The sequence below is a fragment of the Rattus norvegicus genome, chromosome 14, assembly GCF_021556685.1.
Source record: "Rattus norvegicus strain SHRSP/BbbUtx chromosome 14, alternate assembly SHRSP_T2T, whole genome shotgun sequence".
Lineage (NCBI taxonomy): Eukaryota > Metazoa > Chordata > Mammalia > Rodentia > Muridae > Rattus > Rattus norvegicus.
In genome coordinates, this window is record NC_141547.1 from 76,457,023 (window position 1) to 76,476,903 (window position 19,881).

Below are 19,881 nucleotides of genomic sequence, written 5' to 3' on the forward strand. Positions count from 1 at the left end.
TGCTTGGCATTGCCACCCAATGCGTTGGCTTCTTGCAGCCTTTCCCTCCAGCTGCCCCAGAGCGCAGCTGGTCTGTCGCAGGCCCACAGATCTGCAGATGCGTGGGGGATCCCAATGCTCACCCATTAGTTGTGCAGCCTTGGGTAGAGGGCTTCTCTCTGAGCCCAAGCTCCTTCCTCTGTGCAATAAATGCAGATCTGAGCAATTCGCTAGCATTAATTTCCTCTAAACTATCTACTACAGGTTTCTCCTCCCCCTCCTCCCATGGGTGCAACAAAAGAATGGGAAATCCCATAGAACTCTACTAGAAAACTGGGACTTGGTCGTGAGGCTTGAAATAAGAGAGAGAAAGAGAACGAGGCTAGAAGAAATGTCAAGGGAGTGGACGAATCTTAGAGAGCTCTGTATCTGGTGTGGAGAGGTGCCTTGCAGCATGCACCCTGCACCCAACACAGGCTGCAACAGAGTAGCCCAAAAGCCAAGGTACAGTCCCAAAGTGAAGCGTGAGGCTAAACAGCGGAGGATACTCAGCCCTCTCCTCCCTCCCCCGATCTGCCATTATGCTCCCACCCAGCTCTGAGTCCTCCAAGGTGGATGCCTCCAAACTCTTCCGGAGTCTTTGGTATCAAATATACAATCTTCTCAATTCCCTTCATCGTCTCCCATCATCCACAGGAATCCTGGAGGAAGCTAGAACATTCGAAGGGGCTTTGTCCAGAGCAATAAAGCTGTTCATTGGATACATGAGCTGGTAACTTGGAAGCCATGTCAATGTAGCTAGCTGTATAGAAACAAAGAAAAGAAAGAAGATTCTTAAGAAGTCAACTGAGATTTAAAAAATAAATAAAAAGGTGGTCTGCCCAGACATAGATGCTATCACAGACCACTCACCTGTCTGAAACACCTTAACAGATTTGAAGTAACTAAGGACATGCAGAAAGTGCATAATTCCAGAGAGTGGCCATCTCAGGGCAGCCACACACTCCTAGGTTATTTATGGTGCTTGCATCCTTCCCTATGTTTTCCCAATGTTTTTGTTAAGATCATAGTAGGTCATCCATGAGAACGAACGCCTTGCAGCCATCTTAATTGTGGGAAGCCCATTCGTGCCTGTGAAAATGTTGAGAGCTTGTTTGTGAAGGAGTAGGCAAGAAAACAGTGTGCACAGGGGGAAGAGGTATACTGGTTCACACGGTGAAGAGTGTGTTTTTGTGTGTGTGTGTGTGTGTGTGTGTGTGTGTATCTCACAGGATGTTCACAATTTCACAAGATGTTCACAGGATGTTCAAAGATACATATTTGTCTCTGTAAGTATGTATCTGTGTGTATGTGTGTGTGAGAGAGAGAGTCTATGAGGGTGGCTGTGAGTGTGTGTGTGTGTGTGTGTGTGTGTGTGTGTGTGTGTGTGTGTGTGTGTGTACCTCACAGGATGTTCACAATATGAAAAGATACATACCTATATCTATGTATCCATTTGTCTCTGTAAGTATGTATCTGTGTGTGTGAGTATGTGTCTGTGTGTGTGTGTGTGTGTGTGTGTGAATCTGCTGTGAGCATGTGTGTCTGTGTCTGTCCGTGGTTGTCAGTGTGGGTGTGTGTATGTAGCCCTCTATTTGTATCTGTGTCTCAGTGGGAGGATGTCTGCCATCAAACATTGATGTCAGTTGTATCAATGAAGCAACACCTCTTCTATTTTGCATGTCTGCATCTTATAATTTCTTCCATAGAAACATACATTTTTATAAAGTAGAAACCATCTTTCAAAAACTGAATGTTAACAAAGTCCTCTATGGACTATACCGGGTATAAATGATGGGTCAATGTAGCTGCCCCTCAGAGGCATCCGTGGTGCTACATTGTCCAACAAGATGAACTTGTGAGTTATCTCCTTCTGGTGCCTAAGAAGTGAAATTGTGGACAAATGCCTGCCTTACTTAGAAAGTGTGTCCTTCTGTCCTAAGTCCCTTTATAGACTTGGGGTTGAGGAAAGGTAAGATATTTGTTGATTCTATTAAAGATACAAGAAATTTCTTTTCTCTGGAAACATTTAGGGTTTTTTTCCTTCTAGTTTTCTAAGGTGATGAGTGTTAAAGGTTGATATCCTCCCTACTTTAAAAACAAAAATGTAATAAAGATTTTTAAGAACAGGAAGGCAAACCAGCAGGTACAAAATATGTGGGCCTCCAGTGCCCCCTGCTGGCTAATTCTATGCATTGCAGTAGCCAAGTTAAATGAGCAGGAGGCTCTAACTCTACTCTCCCAAGACTTCAGAACACTAGTGGACAGGCGTAAATCAAGAAGACAGTTGAGTCAGAGCGAGGCCCTCACCGAATTCCTGGAAGCACAAAACACAGTTTGTGAAGTTGCCTTCAAAATTCAAACACAGCAGAAGTGCCCACAGTCAACAGCCCACCCTGGGGTTTCTACTTTGGCTGGCCTTTGATGAACCCAAGGAAGCAAGCATTATGTCTGACAAGGGAAGTCCAGTGCAGATAGCCGTAGAACGTGCTTTAGAGAATCACTTGCTGCGATGAAGAAAGAAAAGGAAGCTCCAGGTCTCTAGACTATCCCCACCCAGAAGCCTCTGTTGGTGGTCCAGACAGCCACTGTGTTAACTCCTGCGGAGCTCCTAGGAGTGTGGATGGGTTGCCTCTCCTTCCCACCCATTCCCTTGTCTGCCTATCCAGCCAGCCAGCTTTACCACTGGCCCATATGTGATCTAATGGGATGTCCATAAAAATAGAGAAATAAAACATTAACACCTGACACACCCAACCAAGCAATGTGCAAGATAGATAAAGAGATGAAAACTTATAGAAGTGGGTGACTTTCCAGGGGTCACCGGTGAGAGCACTGGGTCTGTGCTCCAGCTTCCAGGGACAGTTCCTTCTCACTGTTTGAGATTTCCAAATTGCCAGTTCTTAGTATCAAGGCAAGGGGCTGTAGATCGGCAAATAAAGCTGGGAGACCCAGAAAGTTATGAGTCTGTCTGTCTCTCTGTCTCCCCAACCCCACCCCACCCCAGTGTATGTGCCAGGGATCTTATAACCTTGGGTAGCTTTAGCAAGAGGATCGATTTCATTATATTCACATATAAATAAGATTAACTAGGCCCAAGAGAAATTAGGTAGGCTGGCAAGAAGGCAGTAAAGAAGATCTCAAGCCCACCACGTGTACTTGGGATTGTACAGCGAACAACTTTAACCTCGGTCTTTCAGCCCTTACAAAAGGGATCAAATGTGGCCACTAAATCCCTGAGCTTCACTGCCAAGGAGGAGCCGGCTTGAAGGATTTCTGTGAAAGGTCAGCAGGACCATAGACTTGGGCTGAGTGAGAAACTCCTGGCTGCGGGACTGAACTTGAAAAGACAAACACAGAAGACAACGCATTGTTCGTGGACACTGAGCCAAGGGCTCACACACTCTCTGGAAGCTGTGGATATTTTCTACCTTGAGAACATAGACAAAAACATCTCAGCCGTCACTTGGGATATATATTGTTGAGCCACTCCACAGGGTAACATCAGTTAGCCACGGTTGAAAGTAAAGACATTTGTCTGAGCCCATGTGGTCAGAAAGTGTCAGGTGAGGATTTAAACCTAGTAACATCGAATAGCCCCCATTGAAACATATTTGCCTTTCTCCCCCCCCCCCCACCCCCCACCCCCGCCCTCCCTTTGCTTAGGGATGCTACTATGTTGCTGGCAAATGCCAAGTTCACATCTCCTAGGAACTAAAACATTAAAGGCTGCAAGCCAAGTAAAAACCTCACAGAGGCTCAACCATGAGAAATAGCTGTTAAATATTTTTTTTTACTTACATAAGGCAAATCCAGAAATAACCTGCCTACAGTCTCTTGGTATCTCTGCTTCCAAGAGGCCTAGTGATTCCAAACATTACCCCATCTCCTTGCTCCCTCTGTTGTATTGGCCTGAACCCTATGAGCCCACAATAATGGTGCCTGTGCACCCCACAGCTAGAGGAAGATAAGAGAGTAAGCCACAACCTAAGAAAGACTCCTGGCAGCTGTGAGTGGATTCTCTGCCTAAATTACATTGACCAGAACTTGGACTTGTGGTCACAGACAGCACCATATAGCCAGCAACCCAGCAGGCCTCAAGTGGCGAGTAGATCCAGGAAGCTCCCAGAAGCCTATGGCATATTCAGAAATTGATAAAGACCATCTCTGAGCCTTTGGTTTTTCAATACATGCGTGGTTAAGTCTAACCAGTAGCCTGTGGCTCTGGAGTCAACCCAAAACGTTGTGCCCTGCTCTCCTCTCCAATCACCTTAATCTCCCATAACAAAACTAAAAATAGAAGCTTTTTTTTTTTTTTTTTTGACAATGAACCTGTCTGAGACCTGCTTCCCTGAGGGAAGAGACAGCTCTAAAGCTCTGTACACCTCCCATTTTACTTATTACATAAGCATACCCTGTCCTGGGACCTGCTTTTGATATCTTCACAAGTAACTATCTCCATGGTAACTAACCAGAAAAACTTAGAATATGGACCAGTCTTGAGGTTCCAGAGACCTGTGCATCCAGGATGGTCTACATGTAAACAGAATCTGAAACAATGTCCAACTTGAAGGACTGTCAGGTATTATGCAGCAACTTCTCCATCATTGGTTCAGGTTGAAAGAATGGCACCATGGAAACGTGTACAAAAAGTAGACCACGTTCCTTAGGTTTATAGAGTGCCCTGCCTTTGCTCAATCCCCGCCCCCTTCTTTTCTTTCATTTCTCACTGTTTAAGCACCTGATATATACCAGGTGCCAATGGCAACGATGGAGCTGACCATGAAAGGTCTTGGTCACGTGCCTTCATCATCACTGGCTCTGCTTCTGAAAGCAAGAGGACAATCATAGAAGTTGTTGGCCATGGAGCAGAAGTAGTTGCCCTCTGCAGACCCCTGGGCCTTACATCTCACAAGTTCATCTTCCTATCCCTCTTTGAAATAAGATTCCAAGAAATGTTCTTGGTTAAAGGATATTTTCCTTGAGGGGTTCGCAGAACCCAGGTGTTGCCTGAAGCTGATCAGGGCCTGTAGGTAATAAGCAACTCCCCTCATGGTACCCCTCACATCTGGAGGCCAATATGAAAGCTTACTAAACAACTTGCTTCCTCTGTTATCTTCTTCTACAAGCCAGCGGAGTTAGCTGTTGGCCACTGTGACAAAGTACCTGAGACAATTAGCATAAGAGGAGAAAGGTTTATCTGGGCTCTTAGTTTCAGAGAGTTTAGTACTTGGTCTCTTTTGCTCTAGATCTGTGGTGAGAAGGACCTTCGTGATGGTGGGGGAGGGGCAGGTCACACATTGTGAATCAAAGCTATTTACCTCATGCTAGCAAAGAGAGAAAGGATAGGGTCTGGGTCTCAAAATCTCTTCCAAGGGCATATGCCCAATGACTAGGACCCACCTCAGAAAGATTTCATCAACACACACACACACACACACACTCTCTCTCTCTCTCTCTCTCTCTCTCTCTCTCTCTCTCTCTAAGCAGTCACAGTCTAAACAACAGGATCAGTCAATGCTTGAATTCCAGGAAAAATGAACCACTCTGGTGGAGATCTGGGGCAAAGCTAGAGGAATGGTGAAGTCCAAGCTCGTCTAACAATAGAAGAGGCCATGGTCTATGTACTTGAGATCCTGGGAATCTGTCAGTCTGGCACTGGCCTCCATTCTAGGGTATATCCATTGAGCCACATGCCATATCTGCCATGACTCTTCTTGTGATGTGAATTTGCCATAGACCACCAACCAGTCTCTGTGACATGTTGGGCTAAAGGTATTATCAAGGGGCAGGTGCCATGATCTATAAATATAAAATGTGTCTCCTGGCTTCATTCCTGGGTGTTATGGGCTAACAGGAAAGGATGTATTAATTAGTCAGGACTCACATCTATAACGAATGTACTACAAATGTCAGGGTGAGATAAAACAAGGCAGCTTTGTTGCTCACATCCCAACTTGATATGAATGCACCTTACCCCACGCCTTCCAAGATACCACAGGATCTTGGGGCCTGCTATGCCTGACTCTGCCTCTAGCTGAGTCTAGCAAAACTGTCCTGTGCAGGATCCAGCAAGCCAAGGTCATTTATCTCAGTCCTCGAGTCTCCAAAGACACAACACATACTGTGCCTGGCCAGTTCCTAAACACCCAGGAGGTGTGCTCTGTGGGAGCGCCCATTGAGAAGGGAAATGAGGCATGGTGAGTCTGCCGAGTCATGGGGGGGTGAGGGGGAGTGAAGAGCCAGAGGGGAACTGAGGTTGGCAGCCAGAGGTGTCACCGGGGGAGATGATGTTCTAAGGGGAATATGAGGATCAGAAAGGATATAGGCACAGGCAAAACCCAGGAGTGGGGGTGAAGGGGAGCAATATTCTGGACAGGGAGACAAGATGTGTTATTGATGCAGAAGTGCATGGAGTGCTGTAGTGACCTGAAAACAGTCTGCTGTGTGGGGTCCAGGGAGAAGAGACGACGGTGTAGGGGTTTCGGGGGGGGGAGGGGAGTGGGGAGGCAGCCTTCAAAATAAGTTTAAAGAAGCAATTGCTGACTGTCTCCACCAGCATCAGGACAGGAGAGGGATTACAGCAAAGGGGGTGGGCAGTCGAGAGAGAGAGGGAGTGGCTTCAGTGTGACTACAACAACAACAACAAAAGGGACTCCACAGTCCATGCTCAGGTTGGGGGCAATGACGGAAAATAACTAAGAAGAAACATTTGGGATAAAAGAACCCTGACAAGATTCTCACTGAAGACAAGCCAGGGGAAAGAGATGTCCCCTGGGAGACGGTCAAAGCTGTGGACCCCAATTAGATATTGTTGCTGAGGCACAGAAGGGGCTCCTGGCTAAACAGACTTTGTAGGGTTCTTGCTAAAATTAGACTACAAAGAGACAAACAGGAAAGGCGAGAATGCAGGGCCAGTCTGAGGCAGAGCTCTGGGGAACTGACCTGGACTTGGAGTCAGGAGAGAAATGTACTGCTCTGGGTAGTTTTTTGTCAACTTGACACAAACTCTGTTAGGTTTGAAGTGAGTTTTAACTACCAGGAGACCCCCCCCAAGTGAGACACGAGAATGGAGTTCAATGCAAACACAAGAGGTTTATTCTTCCAACGCCTCGGAGTCAACCCTCAATCAGCCCCTTCGTGGCCAGTGCCTAGAGGGTGACCCCGAATGGCTATAACAAGCAGGTTTTATCCTTTTTAGGCATAGAGGTTACATCAGCAAGGTTACAGTTTAAACTTATTGGCTAAACATATTGACCTTCAACTCTATTGGCTAGCAAATGCTGACATGCATTCGAACTCTATCTGGGCCAGAGGGTCAGGTGACTATCAGTCAGTACATTCTGCGGTTCTTCAAGAAAGTCCCTGCTCCTCCTGAGAACTGTGGGTAGAGAATGGAACTTGACCTAGTCTTGACCCGAGGCAGGAAACTTGTACTTAGCCTAATCTTGACCTGAGTGGTGGGTGTAAGGCTGGAGTCTTCTGGAAAGGTGGAAACACAACAGAAAAAATGTCTCCATCAGATTGGCCCATTGGGCAAGTCCGTCGTGCATTTTTCTTGATTAATGATGGATGTATGAGAGGCCAGCCTGCTGGCGTCGATGCTGCCCCTAGTTTGGTGGTCTTGGGGGGTGGGGTCTAAGAAAGGGAGCTGAGCATGAGCCAGGTGGCCAGCCACTAATCCAACATTCCTCTGGTGCAATTCCTGTCTTGAGTTCCTGCTCAGACCACCCTTCATGATAGACTACGAGCTGTAAATGAACTAAATCTCTTCCTCCCACATGTTGTTTTTCACCAACGTTTCTCACAGCAATATAGAGTATCTAAGAGATTCACACAGGGAAACCTGGATAGGGTGAAAGGGACAGCAAGGTGCAAGGCTCCAGGGCCTTCTCGGGGTACCTAGATTGTCAGCCCTATGTCAAGGGGACATAAATGGGTGTACATCTTTAAGACTATGCTCAAAGTTATGTATTAAAACTCTACCACAATGGGAACACATTTAGAAGATCTGGAACATGGAGGCACTACAATCTTAACCTAGATCAGAAAAGTAGACTCCCCACAAGGAATTCATGGGACACTTGCCTCTTTTCTGGAGGAGATCGAAAGCAGGTACTGAATGATTTAGTGAGATTAAGCAGGCGTGCATGGTCCAAGGCGGAAGCTCCAGGAAGCAAGGACATCAGATAGCAACGGATACTTAGCCCAGGAAGCTAAGGGTGTATGAGGGTTACAGGTGAGTCAGACCCAGGCAGGCACAGAGGGGACATGACATGAAATACATTTGGGAGATCCAGCAACACTAGGTCTGTGCTCTGTGGGGACAATAATAGGATGACCATACACAAGCCGTCCTAAAGTTCCTAGCAGCCAAAAGAAAAGGGAACAGCATGCATTCTTAGAAACGATGCTTGTCATTGAATCAAAGTGGACTCGTTGCTAAGAAGCTTATAGGGTCTTAAAGCCTAAAGGAAATGTCTCCCATGTGTGCTAATAAAAAAGATGAGGTCTTAAAAATATTTTCTCCTTTGCATTCCTCAACCAAGACTAATGACTATAAAATTACCACACAGCTAAGGAACATTCAGTCTGGGAGGAACCAGATTCTCCACCCATATGAGCAGTTCTTGGGTGGTTTTGTATAATCGGGAAGAAAATTTTAGAACAGTGGACTGAGTGGGCTGCATCATCTAAGCCGTTTTTCATAAAAGAGTCCAAACTGGGGAGCTGAGAGAAACCTCAAGTGAACTACATTGGTCTGACGAAAGCGCAGTAGCTCGATTTCTGGATGTTGGGGCATGTGCCTAGAGCTGGGGACAGGTTCATGAAGAGACATGAGTTCTGCCCACAAAGTAGTTGCAGGCACTGGAGGAGGCACTGGAGGAGGCAGGGGCACAGACAGAGCTCTTTGTGAAGGAGCTATGCAGTGCTATGGTGCCACTTCCTCAACTGCCTGGTCCTGACTGCAGGGGCTGGGGCGTGAACTCTTCGATCATTTCTCCTGGGTTTTCATCTGTTTGTTGATTTGTTTTCTATTATGAGCAGTGTGAGGAGGGCACGCTTGTGTTTGCATGTATGCCTGTGTTGACAGAATTCAGAGGATACATCAGAATGCATCCGCCATCTTGCTTTGTTTTGTTTGTATTGTGTTGTGTGGTTAAAGCAGGGTCTCTTACTGGCCTGAAACTCACCAAGCAAAGTAGGCTGACTGACCAACAAGCCCCAAAGATCTGCTTGTCTCCACCTCCACCCCCAGCCCCACCCCCACCGCACCCCTGGGGCACTGGAATTGCAAGCCAGCTTCAAAGTGCTTTTGTTATACTGATTCTGGGGCTCCCAGTTAGGCCTTCAGGCCTGCGAGGCACACACCCTTCTCAATGAGCCGTCTCCTCAGCCCTGCTTGCTGCTCTTGGGTCAGTGATGCAGACTGACCCAGGACCTAGGTGTGTGTGTGCTTAATATCCCCAGCCCACACACCACGATTTTGTTTCTTACTACAGGGCCATACTATACAACCTTGAATTTGTGATTCTCCTGCCTCCACCTTCCCTCCTGAGTGGTGGGATTCCAAGGGTGTGCCCCGCCCCCACGCCAGGTATTTAAGTCTCTTTCCAGAGGAAAGCTGACCTGCAGTGGAAAGAGAGTTTCTTACCTCCACAGTCACCCTGAGTTGGGGTTTGATTTCTGTACCCCTTTCCCATGCTCTGTTCTACCTGATCCACAGCTAAAATGTGAGATATGAGAAGCGCACTGGAGTCACAAACATAAATTGAAATACACATAGGACTCCTAGAGGAAATGAGGGTCCATCTTCGGATGCTGTGGGCTGGTACCGGATTTACAGTAACACTCGATCTGTGTTTTCTGGCAGGGCCGTGCCGGGCAGTTCTGGAACCACTTCCGGATCATGTAAGTCTGCTGTGTTCGGTAACTGTCAGTCTCTGATCCTTACAAAGTCAATGTTGTTGTTTGGACTTCTTTTCTTTACATCACACAGTGAATTTAAAAGAAAGAAACAATTCTTCCAAGTGACATACTCTCCTGGTAGGGAAAACTGCCTTTCACCCGCTGTTCTACATCTCATGGTTTTGCTAAAGCCGACAGAAGTAAAAACGAATACACAGTGTTGGTGAGTGCATCTCAAGATGCCTGCTTTACCACAATTCACGGTGAAATTTTAAAATGAAGCAAACATTTGGAAGGTAATTTCACGATGATGTTCACTTAATAATATAAAAAATATTCTCTTTTGTTTTAGTCCTGAGGATGTTTGAAAGTTTAAAACAAACAAACAAAAAAAGCAGTATCCATTTCAGATCAATAGTTCAACAGACTCACTGATATTTTGCAACACGGTCTAAGTAACAGCATGTTGAAATTACACTATAAACATTTGGTAATATAGAAATTACCAGACATGCGAGCATCTCATGAAGCTACTAGAAGCACTGGCCAGAATTTTAACAACTAAAGAAAAAGATTAAAATTTAAAATACTCACCCAAATATCAAACATTATAATGAATTATGCTAAATTATTTATTAATATAATTTACATATTTTGTACGGCTATGGATGGTGTCTGAAAAAATGGCTTCTTACTGTTTGACATGTGCCTTTAAGTTTTTAATTAAAGCTGTGGACCCTTACCCATGAGCACAAATATACACATACACATGAGTGCACACACACACACACACAAAACATTTGTTTTTACATAAGTGGCTCATGAGTAAAATATATCAGACTTGTAATTTGGACTCCTGAGGAAGACATCTAATGGATAATATGAGAGAGATGTAAATTGTTATATTTAAAACCAAGCCCCTCTCAGGAAATAGAAAACCATGCCCGTTGGCACCTTTATCCATTTTGCCCTCCACAAACAGTTCCAAGTGTGACTCTGGAGCCTACACCCACCGTCCCTGCATTGTCCGTATCAGGACCTCTCTGTCATTTACTCAGAGTCCCACTAAACTCTGAGCAGTTGACTCTGCCTCACACAAAGCATCAATCAGAGGAAAGTATCTAATGTCCTGGTCCTTGTCATGGGACAAATACCAAGAATCTCTATATGTCCCCTCAGCCTCCGGCCAAATAAGCCAGTTTTGTCACCTCCATCTGCCTCAGGGAAATGAAGTAGCCTCCCTGTTGTCAGAACGTGGCCTCTACAACTTAGGTCTAGGACATAGTGATGATACATCCACACTATCACCAATACTCTCCCAACTAAAATGTCCCATCATAGCCCAGTTTATCTCTGAAGACCCAACAAGAAGGCCAATTGCATGGTGGTGTTGTCCTCTGAGGAACAGCTCCACTGTCACCATGCAACTCTGTACCCAGAGATTTAGCTCCTCTCCTGTGGGTAAGCAAACTCTGGTCTTCCACCCTGCTCTGACTTGGGCAGCAGGGGATCTGCTGACCTTGATAACTAACCTGAGTTATCACACAGCTTGATTGGGCTATCCTCACTTGCCGGGGGTGTGAACTAGCACAGTGAGAAGTAACACTTGACTCACCCCATCTTCCAGCTCATCTAGAGGGGAGCTCAGAGATTCTTCTGCTGATAGGCCTCCCTGTTGCCTACCTAGAAACAGGGCTCCCCTGTGACTCTTCTCTACCTTTCCAGAGACAATTGAGAGTGCTGATAGACAGGCTTGCTCCTCCCTCAACCTCTGACATTGTCAGTCAGAGCATTAGTCCTGACTGGGAGGGGTTTTGTGCATAAATGGTCTTCCTTCCACTTCTCCATTTGATAAGCATGTATAGTTGTAATTAATTACTCTACTTAACCATAGGAGTATGCAGCTGGTCATCTAACCCAAAAGTAAATTAAACTGAGCCCTAATAGCTAGACAAATTACAACATAAATATTTTAAGTCACACCCTTAGGAATAATTATACCCTCAGCCTTATTAAAATCTATTACTTTATTTACCAACCATATATCAGGAATCTACTATGGAAAGCCACGGATACAGTCATGGCTATAAAGCAACAGCTTCAACTTTATTCTTTTTTTTAACCCTTGACTGTAAAACATTAAGAATCCAAATGAAAAGTTCCGGAGTTGTCTGTGAAGCAGAATTCTCTCTCCAGGGAAAGGATCCAAGCTCAGGTTCACGATATCCATCTATCCTGTGTCCTTTGGGACTCCTGGCATTGCACAGCAGTCCTTAGACCTTTAGGGCAGTCAGCATTTACAGATGTAATTTCATCCTGTCCCCTGGATTTCTCCATTAGGTTCAAATGAAGACTAACGTTTGTCCTAGGTCAAGTTGAGTTGGGCATTCTGAGATCCAGGGAGTTAAGGTGACTCCTGGTGGCAAGACACCATGACTGCCAGGTGCCTGCTTACACGGACCAGCTGCTGGCTGCAGGCCCAACCCAAAGGTGCACACTCAGTTGTGCTAACGCAACGAGAATGTATGTGCTGGGACTTGGTTCCCCTTCTGGCATCAACAGGCTACAGACCCAGACCTGTGATGAGGACACCTGTGAGCCTGCTTGGGCTAGCCTATCGAAATGCCACTGCCCAGGCTAGCCTTGAATCCAGACCATTGTCATTGACCTGGTCAGGCCTCAGCCCTGGAAACCAGAAGTCCAAACTCAAGGTACCAAAGGGTTGTAAGGACTATAAGGCATCTTCTGTGTCCTTCCTTTGGTGCATGGATGTGACTGGGATAGGGGGTGGTGTCATCATAGGAATTTGAGCATCTGCTTGTCAATTTTTATAAAAATTTCTGTCAATTTCCTGAGAAACACAGCTTGGATTCTTATATGAATCCTACTGAATACGTCCATCAATTTTTAACGAATTCTGTTTTAACAAGGTTAAGGCTCCAATCCATGAACAGCGAGCCTCTTCACATTCACTAGCATCTTCTTAGGTGATCCTGACCTCCACCAGCATGCCTTCGGATTTTTTAGCACAAGCTTCGCTCCTCTGGCCCAGTACACTCAAGCGTTTTGTTCTTCTTGATATGCTGCTGTCCTTCTTTCCTTCTCTCTTCTCTACTGTCAAATTGTTATCTGTCACTTAGAGAAAAGCTAATCTCTATTACAATTGCATAGAAGCAAGCTGAACCTTGAATGGGATTGACCATATATCCTTGCTGAACCTTTTTTTTTTTTAAGATTTATTTATTCTATATAAGTACACTGTCGCTGTCTTCAGACACACCAGAAGAGGGCATCAGATCTCATTACAGATGGTTGTGAGCCACCATGTAGTTGCTGGGATTTGAACTCAGGACCTCTGGAAGAGCAGTCGGTGCTCTTAACCACTGAGCCATCTCTCCAGCCTCTGAACCTTTTACACCTCTAAACTGTACTTGCTTTCAAGGGTCCTTGATTTTCCACATGTAACATCACTATTGACAGTCTCCCTGTGCTTTCTGGGGCTCACAAAAACATCAAGCCCACCAAGATGACTCAGAATCCTCTATATTTTAAAGTCAGCTCATTAGCAACTTATAGCTGCCCTATCCCCTCACAGCAGAGCAAGATAGGTCTTTTGAATGAATGATCAAAGAAATGAGGGTATTTGGAAGACATCTTTAGAAGTCTCCCTATCACAAGAATTGCGTTTCTATGTAAGATTCTAGACCACAGAATCTTAATGCCTGCTGCAAAAAAAAAAAAAAAAAAAAAAAGTCAGCATGGCTCCCTAAACCAGCACTGAGACTGAGACATGCCGCCTTTGTCCAAAACGGTCCTTCTCTTGGACTCACTCCAATGTTTCACCCACTTAGAGAAGGAACTTGGCTGTGATCCCAGATGGAGAAAAATGCAGCAGTAACAACGACTATGAAGACCCTGAGCTCCAGCTGCTGAGGGCGTGGCCGTCGATGAAAATTTTACCAGCCAGACCTATCCAGGAATCAGAATATGCAGGTATCCTGGGGCTCCACCCACAGCATCACATAGTGATTACAGCCTCACTCTGCAGAGCTCAGATGTTGGTCTGAATAGAGGCTTCACAGTAGAATTAACCCCAGAGAGCTCCTCTCAAGATGGTATGAATGGTGCATGGAGTCCAACTCTGTTCCCGCTTACTGCCACAGTCAGGGCAGAATTCTACTTGAGCCTTAGGCCTGTCCCTGCACTGGGAACATGGGAGAGGTGGGCAGACAGGAAGACAGGCATGTGAGACATAATATTACAGTCTGAATGGAGAGCAGGAAAAGAGAAAACGTTAACTCAGGTGATTCACTCTGCAGCTTGCCAGCCTAAAAATGAACCCAATACTTAAGCCCTACCCATCAGGATGGAGGACGCTGGCTTTGTACCCACTCTGTCCTTTATTCACCTGGACAGTGTCAGCGGGTTCTCCATGCCTCTATAAAGGGAAGAAAGAACTACACATGATGTCTGAGGGCCTGGCTCACAGACATGAATCTATAGAAATTTCTTTAGGGGGAATTGTTCTGTAAGAGGTGATGATGAACCGGTTAGTTGGCACACATCCTTAACTGCTGCACTTCAGATGCTGAAGCCGGAGGATCCCGAGTTCAAGGCCCGCTTGCCCTGCATGGTGATACTTTGACTCCAAACAATAACAACAAATACTAACGATAATGATTACATTGTATTCAATACCCAAAAGCATCAACTGACTATCTGGTCTGCAGTGGTCACCATTATAAAATGTATTGAGAGATAAATACATACCAGAAAAAGGCATAAGAGCATAGAAGAAAAAGAGGTAGATGGGTTTGGCGATAAGCTCCAGGGACAGATGTACTAACTTGTTTCCATAGTTGCACCCAGGAGGCTGACGCAAGAGAATGGCCACAAGGTTGAGACCAGCGTGAACTATACAGTGAGATCCAGACCAACCTGTGCCATGTTCTGAGACCCTGTCTGAAACAAAACTGTTATGTAGATAGATGATAGATAGATAGATAGATAGATAGATAGATAGATAGATAGATAGATAGAGCAAGTGGATAGACAGACAGACAGACAGACAGACAGACAGACAGACAGACAGATAGATAGATAGAGCAAGTGGATGGATAGATAGATAGATAGATAGATAGATAGATAGATAGATAGATAGATAGATAGATAGATAGATAGATAGATAGAGCAAGTGGATAGATAGATAGATAGATAGATAGATAGATAGATAGATAGATAGATAGATAGATAGATAGATAGATAGAGCAAGTGGATAGATAGATAGATAGATAGATAGATAGATAGATAGATAGATAGATAGATAGATAGATAGATAGAGCAAGTGGATGGATAGACAGACAGACAGACAGATAGACAGAGCAAGCATTAATCTTCAAGAGTATTTCTCAGGTGCATGAACAATGAAGGGTAGTCAAGGCCACCTTTGGTAGGATTGCTGTGAACCAGAACAAGCAGGTCCACCATGAACCTTAGCTTCCTGCTCTGGCCGATTCAGTTGGGATCGTTTTCCTCTGTGAGAGTTTTTCCTTTTCCTCCATGGTGATCCCTCCAGCCACACTGTACACTAAAGAATATTTTCTTTCTTCCACAATAGTCCCTCTTTCTTCTACCCTCTTCCCTGAAATACCCCCACCCCCAAAAGAGCTGTTTGCCTGATACCTGAGCTTTTACGACTGTGAATGTGAGGATGTGTGAGTACCTCTGAGCTGCAATGTCCCAAATCTAACGGGCTTCAAGTTACAAGCTTACCAGCTTTCTTTTTCCACAGATACACGCTATTTCAAGGATGCAATGGAGGCTCCCCTTCTGTTACCTCCCAAGCCTTCTGTCTCCACTGAGAGGCAAATCAGGGATGTAGGGATGAATCCGCAGAAAGAAGATGTGAGTAAAAGGGGCCCTGAGAGGCTGACAGGGGAAAGGCACTAGCTAGCTCACAGACATATGCCCCAGGTGTCCTTCCACACTGCATTGTAACAGATGATGAGTCGGTCAGGAGAGGCTTGGGGAAGCTGAATTGTGTGACTTACGGGATCATGGGCCTTTGGAGAAGTCTAGAAGGAACAAAAATTTACATTTGATAAAGACTTATGAGTCAGTCACCAAGCTAAAGAATTTACACCTTATCTAATTATCATCGCATTCTTCAGATCCTGAATTAGAACACAAATCTCTCTGATGATAATATATCATTTTGCCAAGACTCTCAGTCCAGCATTGTCAACTATGAACCCGGGCAGTGAGAAGTCTCAGGATCATCGAACCTCTGCATCACCTGTCCAAACCAGATAGGAACATTCTATGTGCTGGCCTGAATGGTGATCAAGAGAAATCCCAGATAATTTTATGGAAATACCTTGTAAATGAAGATGTTCTAGACACATGCATAGGTTTTTATTTTTAATAAAATGTATAATATATACTTGTATATATTATACATGTATATTCCATACTCCATAAAAGCTCGGCAGTGTGGGCTCTTTAATCCCAGCACTCAGGAAGCAAAGGCATGCAGATCTCTGAGTTCTGAGTTCAAGGCTAGTCTGGTCTACAGATTTAGTGTCAGGACAGCTAAGGCTACACAGAGAAACCTTGTCTCTAAACGTCAAATACAAATATAAACCATATATACATACATACATATATATATGTACGTATGTATGCATGTATATATGTATACACACACACACACACACACACACACACACACATACACACGTACACTGAGATAAAGATGACCTACCCCCAGGTCTGCATGCCATTGGTGATGATATTCTGACACATTTCAGATCAGTGTTTCCTCTAGAGGCAGAATCATACAAGGAATATTATTTGCATTAACATGCCCTGGCTCCTCTCTTCTCACACTGAGTCCATTCACAAAGGTTGCAATGGGGGGGGAGCAAGAACTCATCAGCATACGTTGTACAGCTATACAGTCTCCCCTGTAGAATTTTGAGTAACATACTCAACCCTTGATGAGAACGTTTTAAAGGCTCAAGGCACAAGTAAAAGTCTTGTCAGTACGTGCCGTTCCAGCTCTACAGAACATACCCAACTCAAGGAAGTCTCCACAAAACTGGATCTCACTGGTACACTCATGGGTTTTTATGAAGAGGGAACTCACTGTTAGATTCTTGTCCCATGACACCATTCACTAATAACCAGAAGCATGCTTCTGCATAGGCCACCAATTCTCCTGGTGGCATGTCCACTCTGATCATTAGACTTGCCAATTCTCTTGATATTGACTACACACTAGCCTGTCTTGTGCTGACCTAACAGGTTATCTATAAGCCTTTGAAATCTTACATAAGACCCTATCTAAAGCCAACCATGGAAGACTCTGAGTCTCCTAGAGTCCACACATCTGCATTGCCTCAGTTTCTTCTTTCTGATGGGTCACTTCACAGCAGAACCATGATCCTGTCACTGCAAATCAGCTGAGCTGAGTGAGAGGTCAGGCGAGGAGAAAGGGTTGCCAGGAGAGAAACTTTCTTATTAATTAGGTAAGGCCTTGGCCCCGGTTCAGACAGTTTTTACTGATAAAGTAAGGAACTTTTTGTGGCAAGTAGATTAGCTTTTTCATTAACAACCTCATTTCCAGGAGCTGCTTCTTATTAGTTTTGAGATTACACTATCTGTCTACTGGATCTTCGATAACCCTTATGGAGGGCCTTTCTTATCTCAGTTCCTTGGGATGATCGTAACTTTGTTGCCCTAAAGCAGTGTTTTGCTGCTAAGCACTTACTGTATACCAAACACTGTAAGCATGAAGTGAGTCAGCACCCACAATCTAGCAGAGGGCCACACAGTCTAAGAGTGACATGAGAGGGTGGGCTTGATGTCTAGAAGAAGTGTGCCAAGCTATGCTCACCCATAATTATATGCATTGTAATCAGTAGTTCTTTCTCAACAGGGAGATTTTGCCCCAAAGGACATTCGTTCAGACTAGAGACACTTTTGGTTGTTCAAGTGAAAAGTGGATACTGAGTAAGCATTGTCCAAGGGAAAACACACCACACACCACACACACACACACACACACACACACACACACACACACACACACATATATATATATCACATCATAAACCATAACACACATGCATATGCAAACTACACACGTACACCAACACACACACCATACTACACACGCACATATATATACACTACACACACATATATACACTACATACACATAGACACACTATGCACACACCAACACACCATAAAACACACCATATTACACACACACAGATCTACCCACACACCAAGACACATACACACAAACACACCAATACACACACCATATTGCACGCTCATAGACAAACTATACACACACAAACACACACCATACTACACGCGCATAGGCACACTACACACACACCAATACACTATACTATACACACATAGACATACTACCCACACACAAACATATAACACATACTAACAACATACACACACACACACACACATGCTCACTACATACACACCAATGCATCATAACACACACATACTCACATGCTTGCACACTCACACATTCACCAACAGAAGTCACCAAAACCTTACACACACAGGCAGGGACACTGAGGAAACCCCATCGCGAAACACTAAACATGCAGAGTCCATGTACAGTGGAGAGGGCCTGTCTACTGCCCTAACCAGGCTGACAGTGGGGTGTGGTCAGAGTGGTGAATGGCCAACTCACAAAGTCAGAAATCTGCGGCTGCACAAAGAACACTCAAAAGCCATCCAGCAGCTGCTTGACAAGATAGCAACCGGAAGCTGAAGCCTCTGTGAAGGAATACAGGGTCACAAATAAATAAATAAACAAACAAACAAGCCCAGCCACCACTGTGTCCCAACCAGACTAGACTGCAGAATGGCAACCTCTCTGAGTGTAAGGACTGGGGCTCAGTAGATGCAGACCTGCTCAGGCACCTTGCCCAACCAATCAGCTTTTGTAAAGACAAACACTAAGGTCCCAGTGCTGACTGGGCAAAAAGTCTTTCCAAGGCATTGGCACTTTGTCATCATCTTCCCTCATTTCTTCGAATCCCATTGTCATTAACAGTTCTCTATGCCCCCAGCGATGACACTACAGTTGTGCTATGTCAGAGTGACAGCTCACACTCTGGGTGCACCACATTATCACACACACACACACACACACACACACACACCATCCTCACAAGGAAGTGCTTTGGTTTTTGTTTTTTTTTTTTTTCACCTCAATGGTCACAGAAAGGAGCTGAGTGAGTCACCACACCCTCACAGTTGGCGCGTGACAGAAATGAAATGACATTGCCTGAGCTGTCACTAAAGGTCACACTTCACTGTGCTGGCCTACTCTGGCCATGTACACTGGTCTTCATTATAATCCAGTGACATACACTGGCTATTTTCTCTACCATAAAGATGTAAAAGCTGAGACCATTAAGACCCTAGGTGCCAAGCTTTCACAGCTGAAAGAGGCGATGTGGGATTTCAAACCTTAGATTCCATACGAAATAGCATTCAAGACACCACAGTCTTCTCTGGTGGCAATCCATATATTTACAGATATTGAGCAACTGCTGACCATGTGCACACAGCAGTCTCGGAGAGCAGTAGACCCAGGGACACATGCATGTATGCCGAGGACTCTAGCCGTACACAGTAGGTAGACACCTGGTTGTGGCATGATCAGTTTAAGCTAACGGTGCCACATTGTCTCTTACAGGTGGACAAGCCTACCTCCAAGAATGTCAGAAGTCAACACTTTAAAGGTAAAGTCTCAAGAGTTTAAACCCCCATGGTCTACCTCCCACTGCTATGGTCTGTGTCCTGCTTGTGGTCACAGGCGCCCATACACTAGGAGCTCTGTTGAATTCTGCTCTGAGAAATGACTGTTCAATTCTGCAGTCAAGCACGCCTCCTGACTCTTTTACA

General features: G+C 44.9%; 1 protein-coding gene across 3 annotated transcripts in view; it reads left to right on the forward strand.

Moving 5' to 3' along the window:
* The window catches only part of Clnk (cytokine-dependent hematopoietic cell linker), a 181,587-nt gene that overhangs the window by 86,128 nt on the left and 75,578 nt on the right, over positions 1–19,881 (forward strand). For all 3 annotated transcript variants that reach the window (XR_015637096.1, XM_087584568.1, XM_087584569.1), the window contains exons 5-8: positions 9,893–9,930; positions 13,779–13,920; positions 15,719–15,831; positions 19,673–19,718. Coding sequence is in view for 2 of the 3 variants with exons in the window: in XM_087584568.1 (XP_087440694.1) it covers positions 9,893–9,930; positions 13,779–13,920; positions 15,719–15,831; positions 19,673–19,718 (339 nt within the window). In the remaining variant the exon portion in view is untranslated. The remainder of the gene's footprint in view (positions 1–9,892; positions 9,931–13,778; positions 13,921–15,718; positions 15,832–19,672; positions 19,719–19,881) is intronic.